Source organism: Elgaria multicarinata, chromosome 5 (genome assembly GCF_023053635.1).
Source record: "Elgaria multicarinata webbii isolate HBS135686 ecotype San Diego chromosome 5, rElgMul1.1.pri, whole genome shotgun sequence".
Classification (NCBI taxonomy): domain Eukaryota; kingdom Metazoa; phylum Chordata; class Lepidosauria; order Squamata; family Anguidae; genus Elgaria; species Elgaria multicarinata.
In genome coordinates, this window is record NC_086175.1 from 48,209,057 (window position 1) to 48,225,920 (window position 16,864).

Below are 16,864 nucleotides of genomic sequence, written 5' to 3' on the forward strand. Positions count from 1 at the left end.
GAGAGTGGAATGTAGATCTTTTCTAGTTGCTGGCCAAGGACTGGTGAATAGGAGGCTGGAAACAGCGGACATGTTCCACTGGTGTGCCTTCTCCATCACCAGATTTCAAATATTTGTCCAATATAGCAATGATCTCATCGTTTAGGATCTGGAACTTGCGGATTCTCTCAACCATTTTTTTCAAAGGCTGCAAAACCAAAAATTGTAGAGTTAGGAAGGCCAGACCATACTTACACCTCAGTAAATTTCTCTGACGGATAAAACAGAGAAATATAGGCATTAAATTAGGCTCCTATAAAGTCAAACAGATAGACAAGACGGGAAATAGGGCCCGCCTCAGTCAACATACCACGTTCTTTATGACTTCATCTTTGCCATCATGTTTCTGTACTTTCAATAAGTGGTAGCAGAAATCAAGCACATCAAATCGACGCTGCTGCCCCAGAAGCACAATAATCATACAGCCGGCCCAATGCAGCCCATCTCCGAAACATTGTCTGTGAAGCAAAATGTACAAAAAATACTGCTTTAAATGTGGTGGTACAAGTCAACCCAACACTTTAGCCTTTAAAAACACACAAACATGCTACGTTAAGATTTCTAGACTTGAGGTGAATTTATTATTATAGGTCCAAGTAAATAAAAGGAATGATTTATTAAATAATTCTAACAATTTTGTTTCCCTACAGCACAAGTTTACAACACAAGCAGCAACTATGGTATTAATTGGCCAGGAAAAATAATACCATCTCATGTACTCCATTGCTTTTGCTTGAGTTTACCATCCTCATTTCCCTTCCAATTCTGAAGAAGTGGCAATAACAAAACTGCTGAAAAACTGAAACAAAAGTTTAACCCATGATGGGGTTTTTTAAAAAATTGCAGGTTTCTTGAGATTTCTACAGGGCTAATATCTGAGAAACAAAAGGGAATCATAGCAGTAGCCACAGTACCACTATTGTGTATATATTATAACTCCTACATTGATTGAAAGCATTTAAAATACACATCTAATGTTTTAGTAAGACATTAGATGTGTTCAAGCCACAGACTTCTCTATTTGCTGTGTGATCAAAAATTCTGAACTTATCACATCATTATTATTTTTTTGCTTATGGCCATGTCTAGCCACTTAAAAACAATAAAGCACAGTTAAATACAAAGCCATAGCAAGAACTCAAACACATACTCCACAGTAAATTCGTGTGTCCCCACAGGAATACAGTACACAAACTGCATTGCACTCCACAGGCGGTGAAATTCCACACATTCGTCCACATGCATCACGCCGTTGCTGGGGAGGGGGCCGCGCCAGATGGAGTCATCAAGGAAGGTCCGGATCCTAGTTAAGATGACTTCAAACATAGACAGGCCACAACAGAGGCGTTCCTTGGTCAACAAGTCTCCTTCTCTTGCTATGGCAATTTGCTAAGGTTGCAACCAGAGGACAGGACATAAACAAGGAATTAGCACTGCAGAACTGGCAAACCAGTCTGACTCAAATGTTGAAGTACACTGATTATTATTTTTTTAAACAATATATTTTTATTGTAAATTTTCAACAATACAAAACAAAATTTTAAAAAGTATGCTAATTGAAATGCTTTGTTTCTCCTCTTCTGAGCCTGCACACTGAAGTGGAATCATTCCCACTACAAAACGGCCCAAGACACTAACAATCAACCGCTCAGCAATGCTCCTAAAGTGATTCTAAAGCATCTCTTCCACACACAAAAGGAAAGGAGTCTAAATAAAAGGGCTATTTTCTTCTGGAAACTAATATTCCATCAGAATTCAGATTGAAAGCACCTCTGGCTTTTTCTATACTTTGTTCAGTGAATCATCCGAGAACAAATGGCTTTTGATAAAGGTTACAGAGCATGCCAGCTGGCTCCCTGAAATTTGAACTGAGTCTCCTGGGTAATAGTCCTATGCTTCAGCAGGTTTCTCTACTCCATCTAAAGTATCACCCTGGCACTGTCTCCTAGCAATTGGCTATTCTCCCCTCACCATGAACCAACAGGAGATGTCAAAGTCTCCTGTTCTTTGTATTGTGAAATTTTGGCACAATGTACCTTTGCTATTAAAAGAGTGAAAGATGTACCTGAGGTGTTCCTAGTCTTTCAATCAGTGGGACAAGGTGAAGTGGAGCATACTTTGATTCTAATCTCTTCATTTTAGCATCAAGTCTTTCACCCTCTAGAAAGAAACAAAATGATTCCGTAACAGGGATATAATGCTTAAAACAAAGAAGCGCAGAGCGGTAAAGCAGCAGTTTCTGCAGCTGAAACTCTCCCCACGGCCTGAGTTTGATCCCAGCGGAAGCTGGTTTCAGGCAGCCGGCTCGGGTCAACTCAGCCTTCCATCCTCCCGAGGTCGGTAAAATGAGTACCCAGTTAGCTGGGGGAAAGGTAATAACGGCCGGGGAAGGCAACGGCAAACCACCCCGCTATAAGGCCTGCCAAGAAAACGTCAGCGAAAGCTGGCGTCCCTCCAAGAGTCAGTAATGACTCAGTGCTTGCACGAGAGGTTCCTTTCCTCCTTTCCACATTAGGCATCCAAAGAGGCTAACAACAACAACACCTAGCAAACCTAACAGTCAGGAGATTTATTAGGTGTGCATTTAGGAGTGGTTAAAGTGTTGGACTGGGGCTTGGGACATCCAGGTCCTAGTCTCCACTCAGCCATGAAGCTCACTAGGAGACTTTAGGCCAGTCACTGACTGCCAGCCTAACTTACCTCACAGGCTTGTTGTGAGGTTAACATAGAGAGGAGGAGGACTAGGTAAGTAGCTCTGGGGTCCTTGCAAGAGGAAAAAGGGTGGTATGTAAATGGAGTAATAAATAAAATAAAACACCACCAAAAACACCTAACACATACAAACAAAAGCAACAGCCATAAAGCACCTGGTGCTCAAGTTAAAGAAAAGACGGGAGGGTAAATGGTTTCCTTTTGCTTCAGGCTGCATTTTTTTATGTATCCCTTCATCCTATTTTGTACATTCATGTTTAAAAAAATTAATTGCAGGACACTTGCAGTGGCAGCTGCTTATTTCACAGACATTTGTTCCCACGCACATCAAAATCAATTAAGATAAACTTTACCACACTTAAAATGCCAGACTATAGGAAATGGAATTTTTATGTATAGCAAATCTTGTTTTAAAAGTTAATAGGCATTTGGGTTATACATAACTTGCGAGGAGGAAATATTCTGTGGCAAGTGGTAGGTAAGCTCAACTGGCAAAGATCCCAGCCCATTTCTTAGCTGTCTACTGAGATGTCAATAGGCTACTTTTAAGCTGTTGAAATTTCATTTTGCAAACTGGTGGAAATACGGGCAATGCTATGGGTGAAAAGCAACCAGCAAGACCTGCAGCTGGCAATGAGAAGGGATGGAGAAACGAAGGAGTAAGCTGTGCTGGAAACAAAAGCTTCACGAGCAGGAAATATTCAAGTCACACAAAGTGCCGTCTACTTCCGCCAGTTCGTTCCAATGACTTCAATGCAGAAGACTGAGCTTTTTCGTTCTATACACGTCACAGCAGGGCTGCACAATTCGTAACTCACCGAACTAACGTTATGCCTCATTAGGACTTGGACAGTCCGCTTCTGCAGACCCCAGGCAGGCTGCACAATTACAGGCTGCACAATTAGGGGGGTTATTGAGCCCTTGGTGAGCACCCAGGTCGGTGAGTCATAAGAAAAGACATACCTTTGACATGAACTCTTGGTAAAATATTCTGGAATGGTGCAGCATGCAACAGATCACACACTTCCTCGAGCGACTGCAATGAAGAGAACAAGACTCAACACACAACAGCATGTGAGGGAACCAATAAAGTCATTAAGCACTTAGCAGGGGCAGCTTGGGCTGCCTCGGGCTCCCCTTTCAACACCAATTTGGCTGCAGCAGGATGCTCAAGCCAAAACGGGCAAAGCCTAGGAAATTTGCACTTCAATCTCCCGATTCTATTTTGAAAATGAAAAGCAGTTTCTGAGGGCTCCTATTAGGACTTGAGTGCCTGCATCAGAGAAGCGAAACCTTTTTGCTTCATGCCATTTTCTTATCTAAGTCCCTCTCCCTCTAAAGATATTACCTCATAGCAGAGAGAAAGAAAGCAGGCACCTGCATCATGCTTGGATTTCTTTCTTTCTTTTGCTGTGGGGATAATAGCACAGGTGAGGCAGTCGATCAGGAAAATGGTGCAGAGAAAAAGCTTCCGCACCAATCAAAATCAGAGCTGTTGTTTTTTAACTTGCAAAATATAATCATGGATTTCCCATGTTACATCTGGTTCAGTCCTCGGATTCACAATAAACCTATAGCTTTTCACTAAAACAGGTAGCCTGTTCTATAAGCAGAATAGTCAAAACACAGTGCACACTTTTATCAAAAAGCCTACTGCAAATGACTAATTGTCAGCGCTCAAGAGGCAGACGGAGAGATGCGAACCAAGGAATGAGTCATGCTTTTATTTTTAAAATTATTCCCATCATGATCCATTCTTTCCTCAAGGACAGCTCCCAGAAGGGGAACAGTTCAAAGACCCAGGGAAGTAATGGTGTAGCCCGAGTCATTTTAAACAATCTTCAAAACCTAAGTACTTCTAGTTTAAGAAAATTAACACACTCATGAAACAGACTGCTTCAGAAGAGTGCTTTATGTTCCAGCTGTACACAGCAGCCAGACAAAATGAAGGTGACGGGTCTACACCAGGCAGCTCCAGGGTTTAGTTCCAGGACTTGCTTTCTCTGTCTGTGCTCAGGATAAGGACATACACACTATAAAGAGTTAACCACAACGTGGCTTGATAGGACTTTCAAATCATAGGATATTGTTCACAGCATTTCTCAAATCTAGTGCCCTCCATATGTGTTGGACACCAGATTGGGGAAGGCTGGTTTACAGTCAGGTTTGAGACTACAGTCAGGTTTTGTGAACCGCCCAGACAGCTTCAGCTATTGGGCGGTATAGAAATAAAATAAATAAAAATAAATATGTGTTCCTAACTACTGTCTGAAATCCACTCACCAATCTGTAAAACTACGGATTCCTGATATGCTGTGTCTTTCATAATATCTAACAATATTATGTTATGTTATATATTATATTATATTTGACATATTTGTAATGACTAAATGCAACCTATGTTCAGGGCAAGTGCCAGGCTTTTTTGCGCCCTAGGCAAGGTGAGCTGCTTTCACCACCACCCCACCGTATCCCCACCACCCCAGGTAGGCGGAGACAGGTTACCTGTCCCTGGCCTGAAGTCCACCTGGCTTGGCGGGACACTGCGGTGGGGTGGGCGGGCAGCTCCAATTCCGTCCGTTTGCCGCTGCCCACCCCCCCACCCCCCCGCCCCAGCGTCCCGGCTTGTCTTTGGCTGGGAGCCCCCAGCCGAAACCAAGCCGGGAAGCTGGAGGAGGGCAGTCAGACGGCTCCACGTTCTGACTTTCGGCATGCGCCAGAAGTCAGAACGTGGAGCCGTTCCTTCCCCCCGCCCCGTGCTTGTGTGGCTGGGAGCCCTCAGCCAAAGCCAAGCCGGGAAGCTGGGGGAGGGCAGTCAGACGGCTCCACGTTCTGACTTTCGGCATGCACCAGAAGTCAGAACGTGGAGCCGTTCCTTCCCCCCGCCCCGTGCTTGTGTGGCTGGGAGCCCTCAGCCAAAGCCAAGCCGGGAAGCTGGAGGAGGGCAGTCAGACGGCTCCACGTTCTGACTTTCGGCATGCGCCAGAAGTCAGAACGTGGAGCCGTTCCTTCCCCCCGCCCCGTGCTTGTGTGGCTGGGAGCCCTCAGCCAAAGCCAAGCCGGGAAGCTGGGGGAGGGCAGTCAGACGGCTCAACGTTCTGACTTTCGGCATGCGCCAGAAGTCAGAACGTGGAGCCGTTCCTTCCCTCCCCCCAGCGTCCCGGCTTGGGTTTGGCTGGGAGCCCCCAGCCGAAACCAAGCCGGGAAGCTAGGGGAGGGCAGTCAGATGGCTCCACGTTCTGATGTCTGGAGCAGCTTTGGGAGTGGGAGGGCGACTTCCGGGAGTGCAACTTCCGGGAGTGCCGTTTGCCGCCCCCTTACCTTGGCACTCTAGGCGGCCGCCTAACTGGCCTCTATGGAAGCGCCGGCCCTGCCTATGTTCTTCAAGCACAGACAGCTGGTCTCTGGAACTCTCCCCAATTTACATGCCTACTCAGAAGTAAAACCACTCAGTTCAATGGGATTTGGTTTCAGGTAAGCATGTATAGCAGGGGTGGGCAACACATTGCCCATGGGCTGCATGCAGCCCTGAAAGTCCCACTAATGCTGTGTTTGTTTATTTATTTATTTATTTATTTATTACATTTCTATACCGCCCAATAGCCGAAGCTCTCTGGGCGGTTCAAAAAATTAAAGCCATAATAAAACAACCAACTTGTTAAAAGCACAAATACAAAATACAGTATAAAAAGCACAACCAGGATAAAACCATGCAGCAACATTGAAATAAGATTAAAATACAGAGTTAGAACAGTAAAATTTAAATTTATGTTAAAATTAAGTGTTAAAATACTGAAAGAATAAAAAGGTCTTCAGTTGGCGATGAAAGGAGTACAGTGTAGGCGCCAGGCGGACCTCTCTGGGGAGCTCATTCCACAACCGGGGTGCCACAGCGGAGAAAGCCCTCCTCCTAGTAGCCACCTGCCTCACTTCCTTTGGCAGGGGCTCACAGAGAAGGGCCCCTGTAGATGATCTTAAGGTCCGGGCAGGTACATATGGGAGGAGGCGTTCCTTCAAATAACCTGACCCCAAACCGTTTAGGGCTTTAAATGTCAATACCAGCACTTTGAATCGGGCCCGGACCTGGACTGGCAGCCAATGAAGCTAGAAAAGGACTGGCGTAATGTGATCTCACCGGCCAGTCCCTGTTAGTAAATGGGCTGCCCTGTTTTGTACCAGCTGAAGCTTCCGGACTGAAGCTTCCAGTGTTGGTTGCAAAACTGTCACGAAATGCTTCAGTGCCGAAATTTAGCTTGTATTTAAGCTGAATCCGGTTACTGTCATGTTCTGCAGTGGCTTACTGCTGAAAATCAGCAGCAAATCAGCGGCTGCTGCTGCCACCCTGCAAAACCACACAGGACATTATAGCAGCTTGCAGCAGCCTCTCTACTCTCTCTCCCAAAATGGCCGTTGGAAGTTTCCCACCCCTGATGTACTGGATGGCAGCCTTAAGAATCATTGAAGTAGATGAGGTGGAATGTCCTAGATATGACTCATCCTGTTTTCAGGCTTGTGCTCCCAGCTGCTACTGCAAATGTATACTTTTCTATAGCATTTCACAGATGTTTCTCCAAAAATGCAGGCTCTGCAATGCTCATTCCTAAACTGGACACCAGGGGGCATCATGAGAACAGAACTTTTCCTTGGAAATAAATAAATAAATAAAAGCCTACACATTTGTCATTTTGAAACTGAATTCTCTCCACAAATTCTAGAGTTTTCCCCATTTCTTCCTCAAAAAGTTCTTTACAAAAGAAATCATTAAAAAGGATTGGAGAGTTAAAACTTGCCACTTATAGTGAAGTTTGTGCCACAAGAATGATTTAAAATCACATCTGAAGGTGCACGGAGATCCAAATCTACCACCTACCAAGCTCTGCTCAATGAGAAGGCAGAAGAGAATAGCGTTCCCCACTTCTCGCAGGTTCTGGAAACACACCGTTTTCAGTTCTGCATATTCAACAATATCCTTCAGCTGATGATGAAAGAATTCCAGAATCCCTGAGGGATAAGGTTGGGCGAAGATTATTATTATTATTATTATTATTATTATTATTTATTTATATAGCACCATCAATGTACATGGTGCTGTACAGAGTAAAACAGTAAATAGCAAGACCCTGCCGCAGAGATTGTGGAAATTAAAATACATCACACCTGTGAAAGGCCTCAGTGTGACGAAGCAATACAGTCATTAACAGAAAACATGCATGTTGCAAATATACACGTGTAGCTTACAGGGGCTATGTTCAGCTGTAGGCATGATGAGACAGCAATGTGGAGTGTCTCTGGCAACTCAAGAGGGTATATGGAGCTTCCTCACTAGCAAAGGAGGTCGAATCCTTACAGAGTATTGGGCAGCCCGTACACAAGACATCTCAGTATACATCAGAGTGCATGCAAAGGCTCTGGATTAGAGGCACACTTGGGCTCTGTGTATGTATATCAACAAACCAATTGCTGTACCAGGAAAACCAAGCGAACCATGATTAGTAAGCAGATTTGTATACATAATTTCTTCAGTTTTCTAGATTAACATTTAAGTGTTTTCAGATTTGATAACTGACAGGTTTTCAGGTTTGACAAAGGTGCAAACTTTGCCTCCAATTTTATAGGATGAGAATTGTACATTAATCAGTGTGTTGGAATGTACATGGTAGTGCACCATTTGCAACCCATCCAAATGCATGAAAGCAACAGAGATCCAGGAAAGAGAACAATCCTGATACTCTACTGCACACTCAGTAAACACAGTCTGTCAGAAGAGGAATTAGGCCTAAGAAACTTCCTCCCCACTTACAAGAGAAAACCTCTCGTAAGCCTTTGAATGACTCTCTGCCCCAAGCCAAACAGGCAGGTATGTATGGTGGCCCATGAGGGATTCAACAAGCTAGAATTTTTGTTGCCGACCTGGGACTGCAAACAGAGGGGTTGTCAAGCACATGGCAGGCACCATGTATTGAAACACAGGGTTTATTTTTCCATGTAAGAATTTTGGGCAACAGGCCATGGGTTATTTGAGGGTTGTTTCCCCACCTCCAACAACCCATGCTGCCTGAGTTTGGACAACATGTCAACCCACACCCGGGTGAATAATTAAACAAATAGCACCTAGCATGTTCCAAAGCTTAAAGAATTGATTGACGGAACCAGGCCATCGAGTTGGTTTAGCTTCAGATATGGGCTGGCTGCTAACATGAGGAGTTTCTGTCTTCCACTGCAGAAGTTGAAGAAATTTCACTAAAATAACCTTTCCCTTAAGTTTAAAATCTTAGGAAAATGGAGGTCTGGATGACACTGTTTCATAGAAGGTTGCTGAATAAGGCAATCACAATCATCAGGAGCAAAATGCAATACCCAGAAGGCCAAAATAATATAAAACTATTTAGAAATTTGATGCCTGCTGATTCTGCTACAGATTAAATGAGAATTAGCATGAAGAAGACCTAAGATTGTTAATAATCTTTTACTATTTGGATCACCAACTCTCAGTAAAGATAATAGCATATTATTATTATTATTATTATTATTATTATTATTATTATTATTATTATTATTATTTACTACTACTACTACTACTACTACTACTACTACTACTACTACATTTATATCCCATTTATATTGCAAAGGGGGCTTACATGGTCCTCCTCCTCTCTATTTTATCCTCACAACAAGGTTAGGTTGAGAGTCAGAGACTGGCTCAAAGTCTCATGGCTGAGTGGGAACTAGAACCCGGATCTCCCGACTCCCAGTCCAACACTCTAACCACTACACCACACTGGCTCTCTCTTTTTCCTTGCAATCACCCTACAAAGAAGAAATCAGGAGGTGGAGAATGCAGTTTTCTTTGTATTTAATTGCTTCCCCACAGTACTCACAAAAACAAGTGTGACTTTTGTCTAAAAAATTCCATTGCCTGATTTTGAGATAGTTAACAAGCAAACCCCTCACATTTTTATTAATGCCTAATGAGGCAATTAATCAACTCAACAAAGAGACGCAAGGAACCTAGTACTCAGTACACCTTTGACTCAAGTCAAGCCTTGATAATGAGAGTCAAGCATCTCGTAGGATGCAAAAATCAACGTAATTTAAGTTAAAATGAGCTCTAATAAGACTGAGTAATGCTGGGGAGTGAGATAGAAAATAAGAGATACTCAAAGCCACGAATAAGTGCAGTGATTCATTTGTGTTCACAAAAACTGTGGAGGTTATACTCAGGGACAGAGTAAGTTTTATAATCACAGCCAAGTCATAATAGCTCATCAGAGATTATTCTTCTGAAGTGGCGTCCCAGAGCAGCTCCTCTACTAGGCCCTTTTGTGTTAAAAGGCTACAGCAACACCTGCACATCTATTGAATAAATCAAGCTTTGAACTATATCATCATCCCAAATGGCAGGATAAATCACTTGTCTGTAGTACCTTGTCTCCCACTACCACAGAAGACAAGAAATAAGCAAGAACATTTACAGATGTTCTTCTCACATGGGAGTTTGGGATGAAATCAGCCCACAGCCAAACCTGCATTGGGAAGGAGGGACCTGAAAGTAGGATGAGCGGATGAGGTGAAGAGGGAAAGGATCAGCAGACACGGAATTCCAAGGAAGTGGAATGCAATGAGGAAATATTAATGCACAAAATAATGAAAGGCAGAAGAGTGATGTTCCCTCTTTAGCTGTAAAATATTTTGATTCCAATATGATATACATTGAGCCACCTGAGTTTAGACTTTGAGAGAAGTACCTGAAACTAAGCCACAGGGTGGGCACTGCAGCTCTTGTGGGCAGTTTTATTTTGTTTTGCATTGTTTGTATTATAGAAGTTCAAACATAAAGGCCTGGGTAAATTGTTAACATAATCCTGTAGTACTGTATTTTCTATAGAATACAACACAGCAAGATATTTTCTATTCAGACAAGCAACCTTTGTTTGATAAAGAGCTTATTTATACTATAGAATTTGAGTTGGAGTTGAGGAAAGGAAACCCAGAGGGGGACATGGAAAGCCTTGAGCAGCACCAAGGGTAAGAAAGAGCTGCATGGAGTTGGCAAGGCAGCAGTGAAGATGCCCCCCCGGGGGGGGAGGAGGAGGATTAAAACCGGAAGCCAAGGTTGCAGGAAGGCCCCCAAAGATCAGTTCCTGCGGGGCAGGAGGTGGCGAGGGCAAGTGGGAACCGCTTGACTTGTATTCCATAAACTAATCTTTTCCTCCAAATTTTTAATTTATTGTAGCACTGACCAGAGATCTCTGTATTTCAAAAGAAATGTCAGTTTCTGACACAACTCCTGCCTATAGAATATATTTGGAGGACGTCTGAAAACACACTGCCCCAATGCAAGACAACGTAAAAAGAAAATTATATAGCAGAATTGGCCCAGCTAAATTGTTTATTAAATAATGCACTAAAGCCAAGAAACAAAATGGCCTCTTAATACTGGAATAGCATGATGTAAAGAGGACTTACCTGGAGACCCATACTCATGTCTGGGCAACCTGCAGATTTTTGGCATCACTTCCATTAAAGTCTTCACGTACTGAAGAATTGTGCCTTGTAACTACAAGAACACAGATGATTAGTGTTGTTGAAGGCAGACAAATCAGACTGTGATATGCAAGAGACCTAACCAGATATATTTGTACTCCTTGCATCTTAGAGTTACTTCACACATAACATTTGTGTGTAGCCACAAGAACCTGCATAAAAATGTATGAAGTGTCATGTGTGAACCCTGATTCCAAATGTAGAGGGGCCAAACAGATATGGGCACAATGGCTTTCACATGGCACTACACTACTGCTTTTAAAGCGCTTTAAAGCACTTTGAAAACGTTTTGAAACCTGTATATGCAGTGTGTCCTGGGCCCCAACAGTTGTCAAAACTGTTATAAAGCGCTTTAAAGCAGTAGTGTAGATCCCCCCTGAGTGAAAGAAAGAATAAATGTAGTAGACTTTACTAGCATGAAAGCTATGCAAATTAGCTGGTTAAGACTGCCATCCCATGCAAACCTACATGAAAACAGTCCCCACTGAAAACAATGGTACGATTTAACATCCATATGATTGAGCTATCCATTCTTCATGGATCTAGAAAATATTTATGCAGCAAAATCAATGTATCAGATTGCTCCTGATTTCTAATTGCGTAGATAAAACAAAATGAAATTATTTCTGCTGATGCAGCACTAATTACGTATTCTTTGAAACCAAGCTCCAGAATAAACTGGTGGAAAACATGCCTTAAGAGATGTTCCTTCTAAAATGTAAGCTACCTTTTAATTCCTCCTTCAAAACTCTGCTCTACTAAATTCTAGATTTCTGACATTTCCATCTCTTGGCAAACTAATGATTGAAGGCTCTACTATGTACATCACTTACACGTGAAAATACTTTACTGATTTCTGCCTGGGGAAGGGATCTTTTCTGCCCCTCCTCTCTGCTGCAGGCCTCTTGAACAACCTTAAAAGCCTCTCCTGAGGGTTGAGGAAAGATTTAGAAAGTGGCACCGCGAGTTACAGGCCTTAGCTAGACCTAAGGTTTATCCTGGGATCGTCCCGGGGTCGTCCCTGCCGTCTCCCAGGATGTCCTGTGTGTCATTTACATAAACAGGGATGACCCTGAGACGATTCCAGGATAAACCTTAGGTCTAGCTAAGGCCACAGTGGGAAAGGGGAAATAGGCCAAAATCAGAGAGTTTGCAAGATGCCTTCACCTACCAGGAGAGGCACTAGAGTGGAGTGGGGGTTAGAAAAGAGTTGTTGCGGAAGCTGATGTCCGCTTTCACAGGACTGAGTACAACTCAATGTAGTCAAGGAAAGGAAAGTCAATGCCAGGAATAAACTATATGTTTATATTAGCCTGTAAGAAATTTTGGACAAACACCACAATAGTTTGTGTGTGTTCATGTTCAGAGGCAAATTTGTTATACAACTTAGATTTAACATTGCATCTAACAAAACATGAGCAACATGAAGTAAAGATCAGCACTGTACTCCCAATTGCTTGCTTTGCTTTCAGGCCTGAAGACTAGGTTTAGTCAAATCTGATGTGCTCTACTAGATAGGTTCAACCTTCGATGTGATACACTATATTAATTAGCTGTAAGGAACAATATTCATGAAGACTTGAAAGAAGAACAAAGGTAATAAGTCTTCAAGCTAATGTTCCAGCAAGTGTTATTCCAGCATGTGAGACTTTGTGCAAGTCCAGGAGTTTTACCTGGTAAAGTTTAAATGTTTATTTTCAAATCATTTCAAATACTAGCAAGAATCGTATACACACATCTGCATTCCTTCTCCTCCTTCCAGTATTAAAATAAGAATTTGTTTCATTCAAGGTGTGCACAGGATCCTTTTAAAATCTGTGATCTTGATGCTTCGGACACATCAGGCCTTAAGACTCAAGCCTCTTTACACAAAACTGTGTATTTTCATTTGTACCTCAACCACTTATGGTTATCTACACTCCAAGTCAGAGAAGTGTCTGCTAGATCAACATTTTCTGTCTTGGTGCCCTTCAAATGTGTTGGACTACACATCTGGAATTGCAGTCCAATGCACTGGGGGACTCCAGGTTGGGGAAGGTTGGTTATGACTGGCTTGGATGTTTACTGAACTGAACAACAGGAGACTAGATCTTTTGCATTCAAATCAATACTGAAATAAAGAACACTGTGTGGATCAACATACCAGACTCTTGACAACTTTCAATAACTCCTCCATCACCACAGCAATGCCTTGATATCCCAGGAGTCTGCAGATGACTTTGAAATGAGGGGGACCAACGAAGTTCCTGTAGTTGCTATAAATGCTGGAGTATGCCAAATTCAAAGCCTAAATAGGAACAGAAATAAAGAACACACAAATCGAATCAGTGGATATTTCACTACAAGGTGCCGGGCAAAGAAGTTACAGTTCTGATATAACATTTTCATGCAAAAATGAAAGAGAGGACAAGGTAAAAGTTTGTCTCCTAGAGCTAAGAGCAGAATCACACAAATCTTTTACTCAAAACCAGAATGTGCTTAAGTATATCGGCTATTTTGAAGCATTTTACAGACATAAAAAGCTGCATTCTAAATGCATTTTTACAGTGTTCTGTTATAATACAACAGTATTAAGCCAAGTAACCTGAACCCTTGCACAGATTTGTTTTAATACACAGGAAAGATGTATTTATAGTTTTTTATTGGAACAACTACAACACAAATTCTTTAAGGATTTGTTAGCTGTGAATTGATGTCAGGACTGGAGAACCTCTGACTGATATGCCAAATGCAGACCTCCAGGCCTCTCAATCTAGATTCTCCCAAGACACTTACCCTCACTGAGTTATAGATGTTATTTACTCCTTCTTGCTCTGCCCCCCAACTACGAAGATGATTGCAGGAACTTTGCAAAACCTGGTGATGGAGAACACCTGGGTGCAAGTGGCTTATGCATACTGAACAAAGCTAAGAGACACATTGGTCACTCCATCCATTTTTGGCTTTGTCACATCCACTTTTGGAATGTGGACACCAACAGGTTTCAACCAAGGTAATGGAGATCTCATTAGGAAAAAGCTTCCCCACTCCTGATCTATGGCAATGATGGTTCCTATTAAAACTAGCTGACCTGCTAAATATTAAAAATTACATGTTATTTTGAATTACCTGATTAAAGTAGACCATCAGCCCGAGGACAATTTAGTTAAAGGTAGTTACCATGAAGTGGTAAAACTACACCTGTAGTTGTCACACAGTATGAATGTAATGTGCATTGTTGATAAGAATTCATAGGAGTGTTATTCCTAATAATCTGTTTATGCTGACTGTAAGTGATCAGTAACAGATACGATTAGCTCTGTGTGTATTGTGAAATAACTGTAATAGAATGTATTCTTGAAAATAAAGGAGAACATTCTTGGAAGTGGAGCAAGGTTGCCACAAGTCGGTCGGTCAAGTACTGGAAACAGAAAGCTGTTTAGCTTAGCAGCGATGCCTCCATCTAAGTGTTATGGGTGTCAGTGGCAACCCTGGCTACATTGAGAAAAATAAGAATAGTGGTATGGCTTCCTCTAAAATTTAAGATGAGGTCATTGTCAACACAAGAGGAATAAAAACAAGAGTTAGATGTGGTTGCCTAGAAAGATCCTAAGAGAACAAGAAGCCTACCAAATGTGATTACCTAAGCTCTACAAACCATGCTTGCCAGTTAAGTATCTATATGATACTTAATGATGACTGCTTTGTTAGTTAAGAATAACACTTCAATTTTACTCAGAAATATGCTAGCTACGATTTCTATTATGCTTCCAAACATCCTAATTGCATAGTATGTGGTAATGTGTTTTCCTTGTTCATCATTGCATAGGTTTGTTATTTTCTTATACCGTTTGAACAATAAATATATACTTCGCGGTACCACTTTGTGTTATTTAGCTTGAGGAAAGTTTCAGAAACCACAACACATACATATTAATTCTTGAAGCCGAAAACATTCAGTAAAGATTCCTAAAACACTCACTTGGTAAAGATTTCCCTGTTCTGTCAATGTCATGATCAGTTTCATCCCTGCTCTCATCAAGTGCTTCCCCCACCCCACTTTTTAAATTTCTTCATAGTGCTATAGCAATATTCCACTATAGTACTATTGTGAAAAACTGACAAAAACAATTAAAGGGGGAAAAGGGGGTAGTGATCTGAGGGGGGTCAGGAGGGCAGGCAAGCTGGGTCTGGGACACTGGGTGGAGGACAGCAAGCCCAACTATCTGTCAGGTATACAAAGCACTTGTTGTGGGTTGTTCATATAACAACCCACAGTGCGAAGCTTTTCACACACAATGGGTTGGCGTGTCGTGCAAACACTCCCATTATCTGCATCCACAGACTTGAACCAGCCTTTCCTCCAATGAACCCAAGGCGGTGTACATCCTCCTCCTCTCCATTTTATCCTCACAACAACAACAACCCTGTGAGGTAGGCTGGGCTGAGAGTCTGTGACTGGGTTTCCATGGCTGAGTGGGGACTAGAACTCGGATCTCCCAACTCCCAGTCCAACACCTTAGCCACTACACCACACTGGCTCTCATGAAGCACTTCATCCCATTTATTGCAATCAGAGAGAGTTGACACCAAGATTTAGCTATAATTCAAATCAAAGGAATTACAAGCGCTTCACTTTGGCAGCCTCACACCTCATACTTGAAAAAAATATGCAGCTTTCATATAGCGCCATTATGAGAAAGACATTTTTTTCTGGAGCCTTAAAAATCCCTTTAAAAAGTATTTCAACAATCTACAAAAGAGATGTTAACCAAGTTTGAAATAAAAAAGTATCCATAATGCAATTACTAATCTTTTCTCAAGAGATCCTAAATATGTTGAATTGCAAACTGACCCCTTTGTGCTGCATAGTAGTTATTTTAAGAGTAATTCAGACTGTCCTTTTCCCTCCGGGAACCTAACACAGCAGATGTCTGGTGGATTATGAGAATCCATGCACAAATGTATTTTGGATAAAATTAATAAATCCTGTTACTTGATAATGGTTGATTGAAATATCGAGTTGTAAAATAAATGCATGCTGAAAATAGCACTTTCCCTGGTACTGCAGGAGATAGCTACAGGCACACACACACACACTGCAGCAATATTGACAGAGGCACATACGTTTACATTTCATTTATAAGGCAAGATCTCAGTAATATTTAGGGTATGTACTTGGACTACGAAACATCATTTACCCTTTCTGTCTCCACTTCCACTCTAGCTGTTGGAGGATGGGAAAATAATATAGCAACTTCACTATATTGATTTGTACGAAAGGCTACCAAGCTTTTCAGACAGCTGCAAAAAGATTCTAAAAAGATAAAGTGATGTGGGCATTTAACTAAGAAGATAGGAATTTAAGCAGCATTTTCCCTTTAACGTATTTGTAAACGTTTAATTTAATTTAATTTATTAAATTTATATTCCACCTTCCCTCCAAGGAGCCCAAGATGGTGCATATGGTTCCCCGTCCCCTTCATATCCTCACAACAATCCTGTGAAGAAGGCTGAGAGTCAGTGACTGGCCAGGAGATTTGAACCTGTTTCTCTCCAGTCCTAGTCTGACACTCTAACAAGTACCGCA

General features: G+C 42.0%; 1 protein-coding gene across 4 annotated transcripts in view; it reads right to left on the reverse strand.

Moving 5' to 3' along the window:
- Positions 1–16,864, reverse strand: part of CYFIP1 (cytoplasmic FMR1 interacting protein 1) — a 62,488-nt gene continuing 45,624 nt past the window's right edge. For 3 of the 4 annotated variants that reach the window (XM_063126306.1, XM_063126308.1, XM_063126310.1), the window contains 8 exons: positions 13,439–13,582; positions 11,218–11,308; positions 7,622–7,752; positions 3,715–3,787; positions 2,105–2,199; positions 1,190–1,428; positions 350–497; positions 1–187 (listed from right to left, as the gene is read on the reverse strand). In XM_063126306.1, coding sequence (XP_062982376.1) covers positions 23–187; positions 350–497; positions 1,190–1,428; positions 2,105–2,199; positions 3,715–3,787; positions 7,622–7,752; positions 11,218–11,308; positions 13,439–13,582 — 1,086 coding nt within the window. In that variant the 3' untranslated portion in view covers positions 1–22. Of the gene's footprint in view, positions 188–349; positions 498–1,189; positions 1,429–2,104; positions 2,200–3,714; positions 3,788–7,621; positions 7,753–10,121; positions 10,295–11,217; positions 11,309–13,438; positions 13,583–16,864 lie in introns of those variants that run through there. The other variant, XM_063126309.1, reaches the window with a different exon arrangement.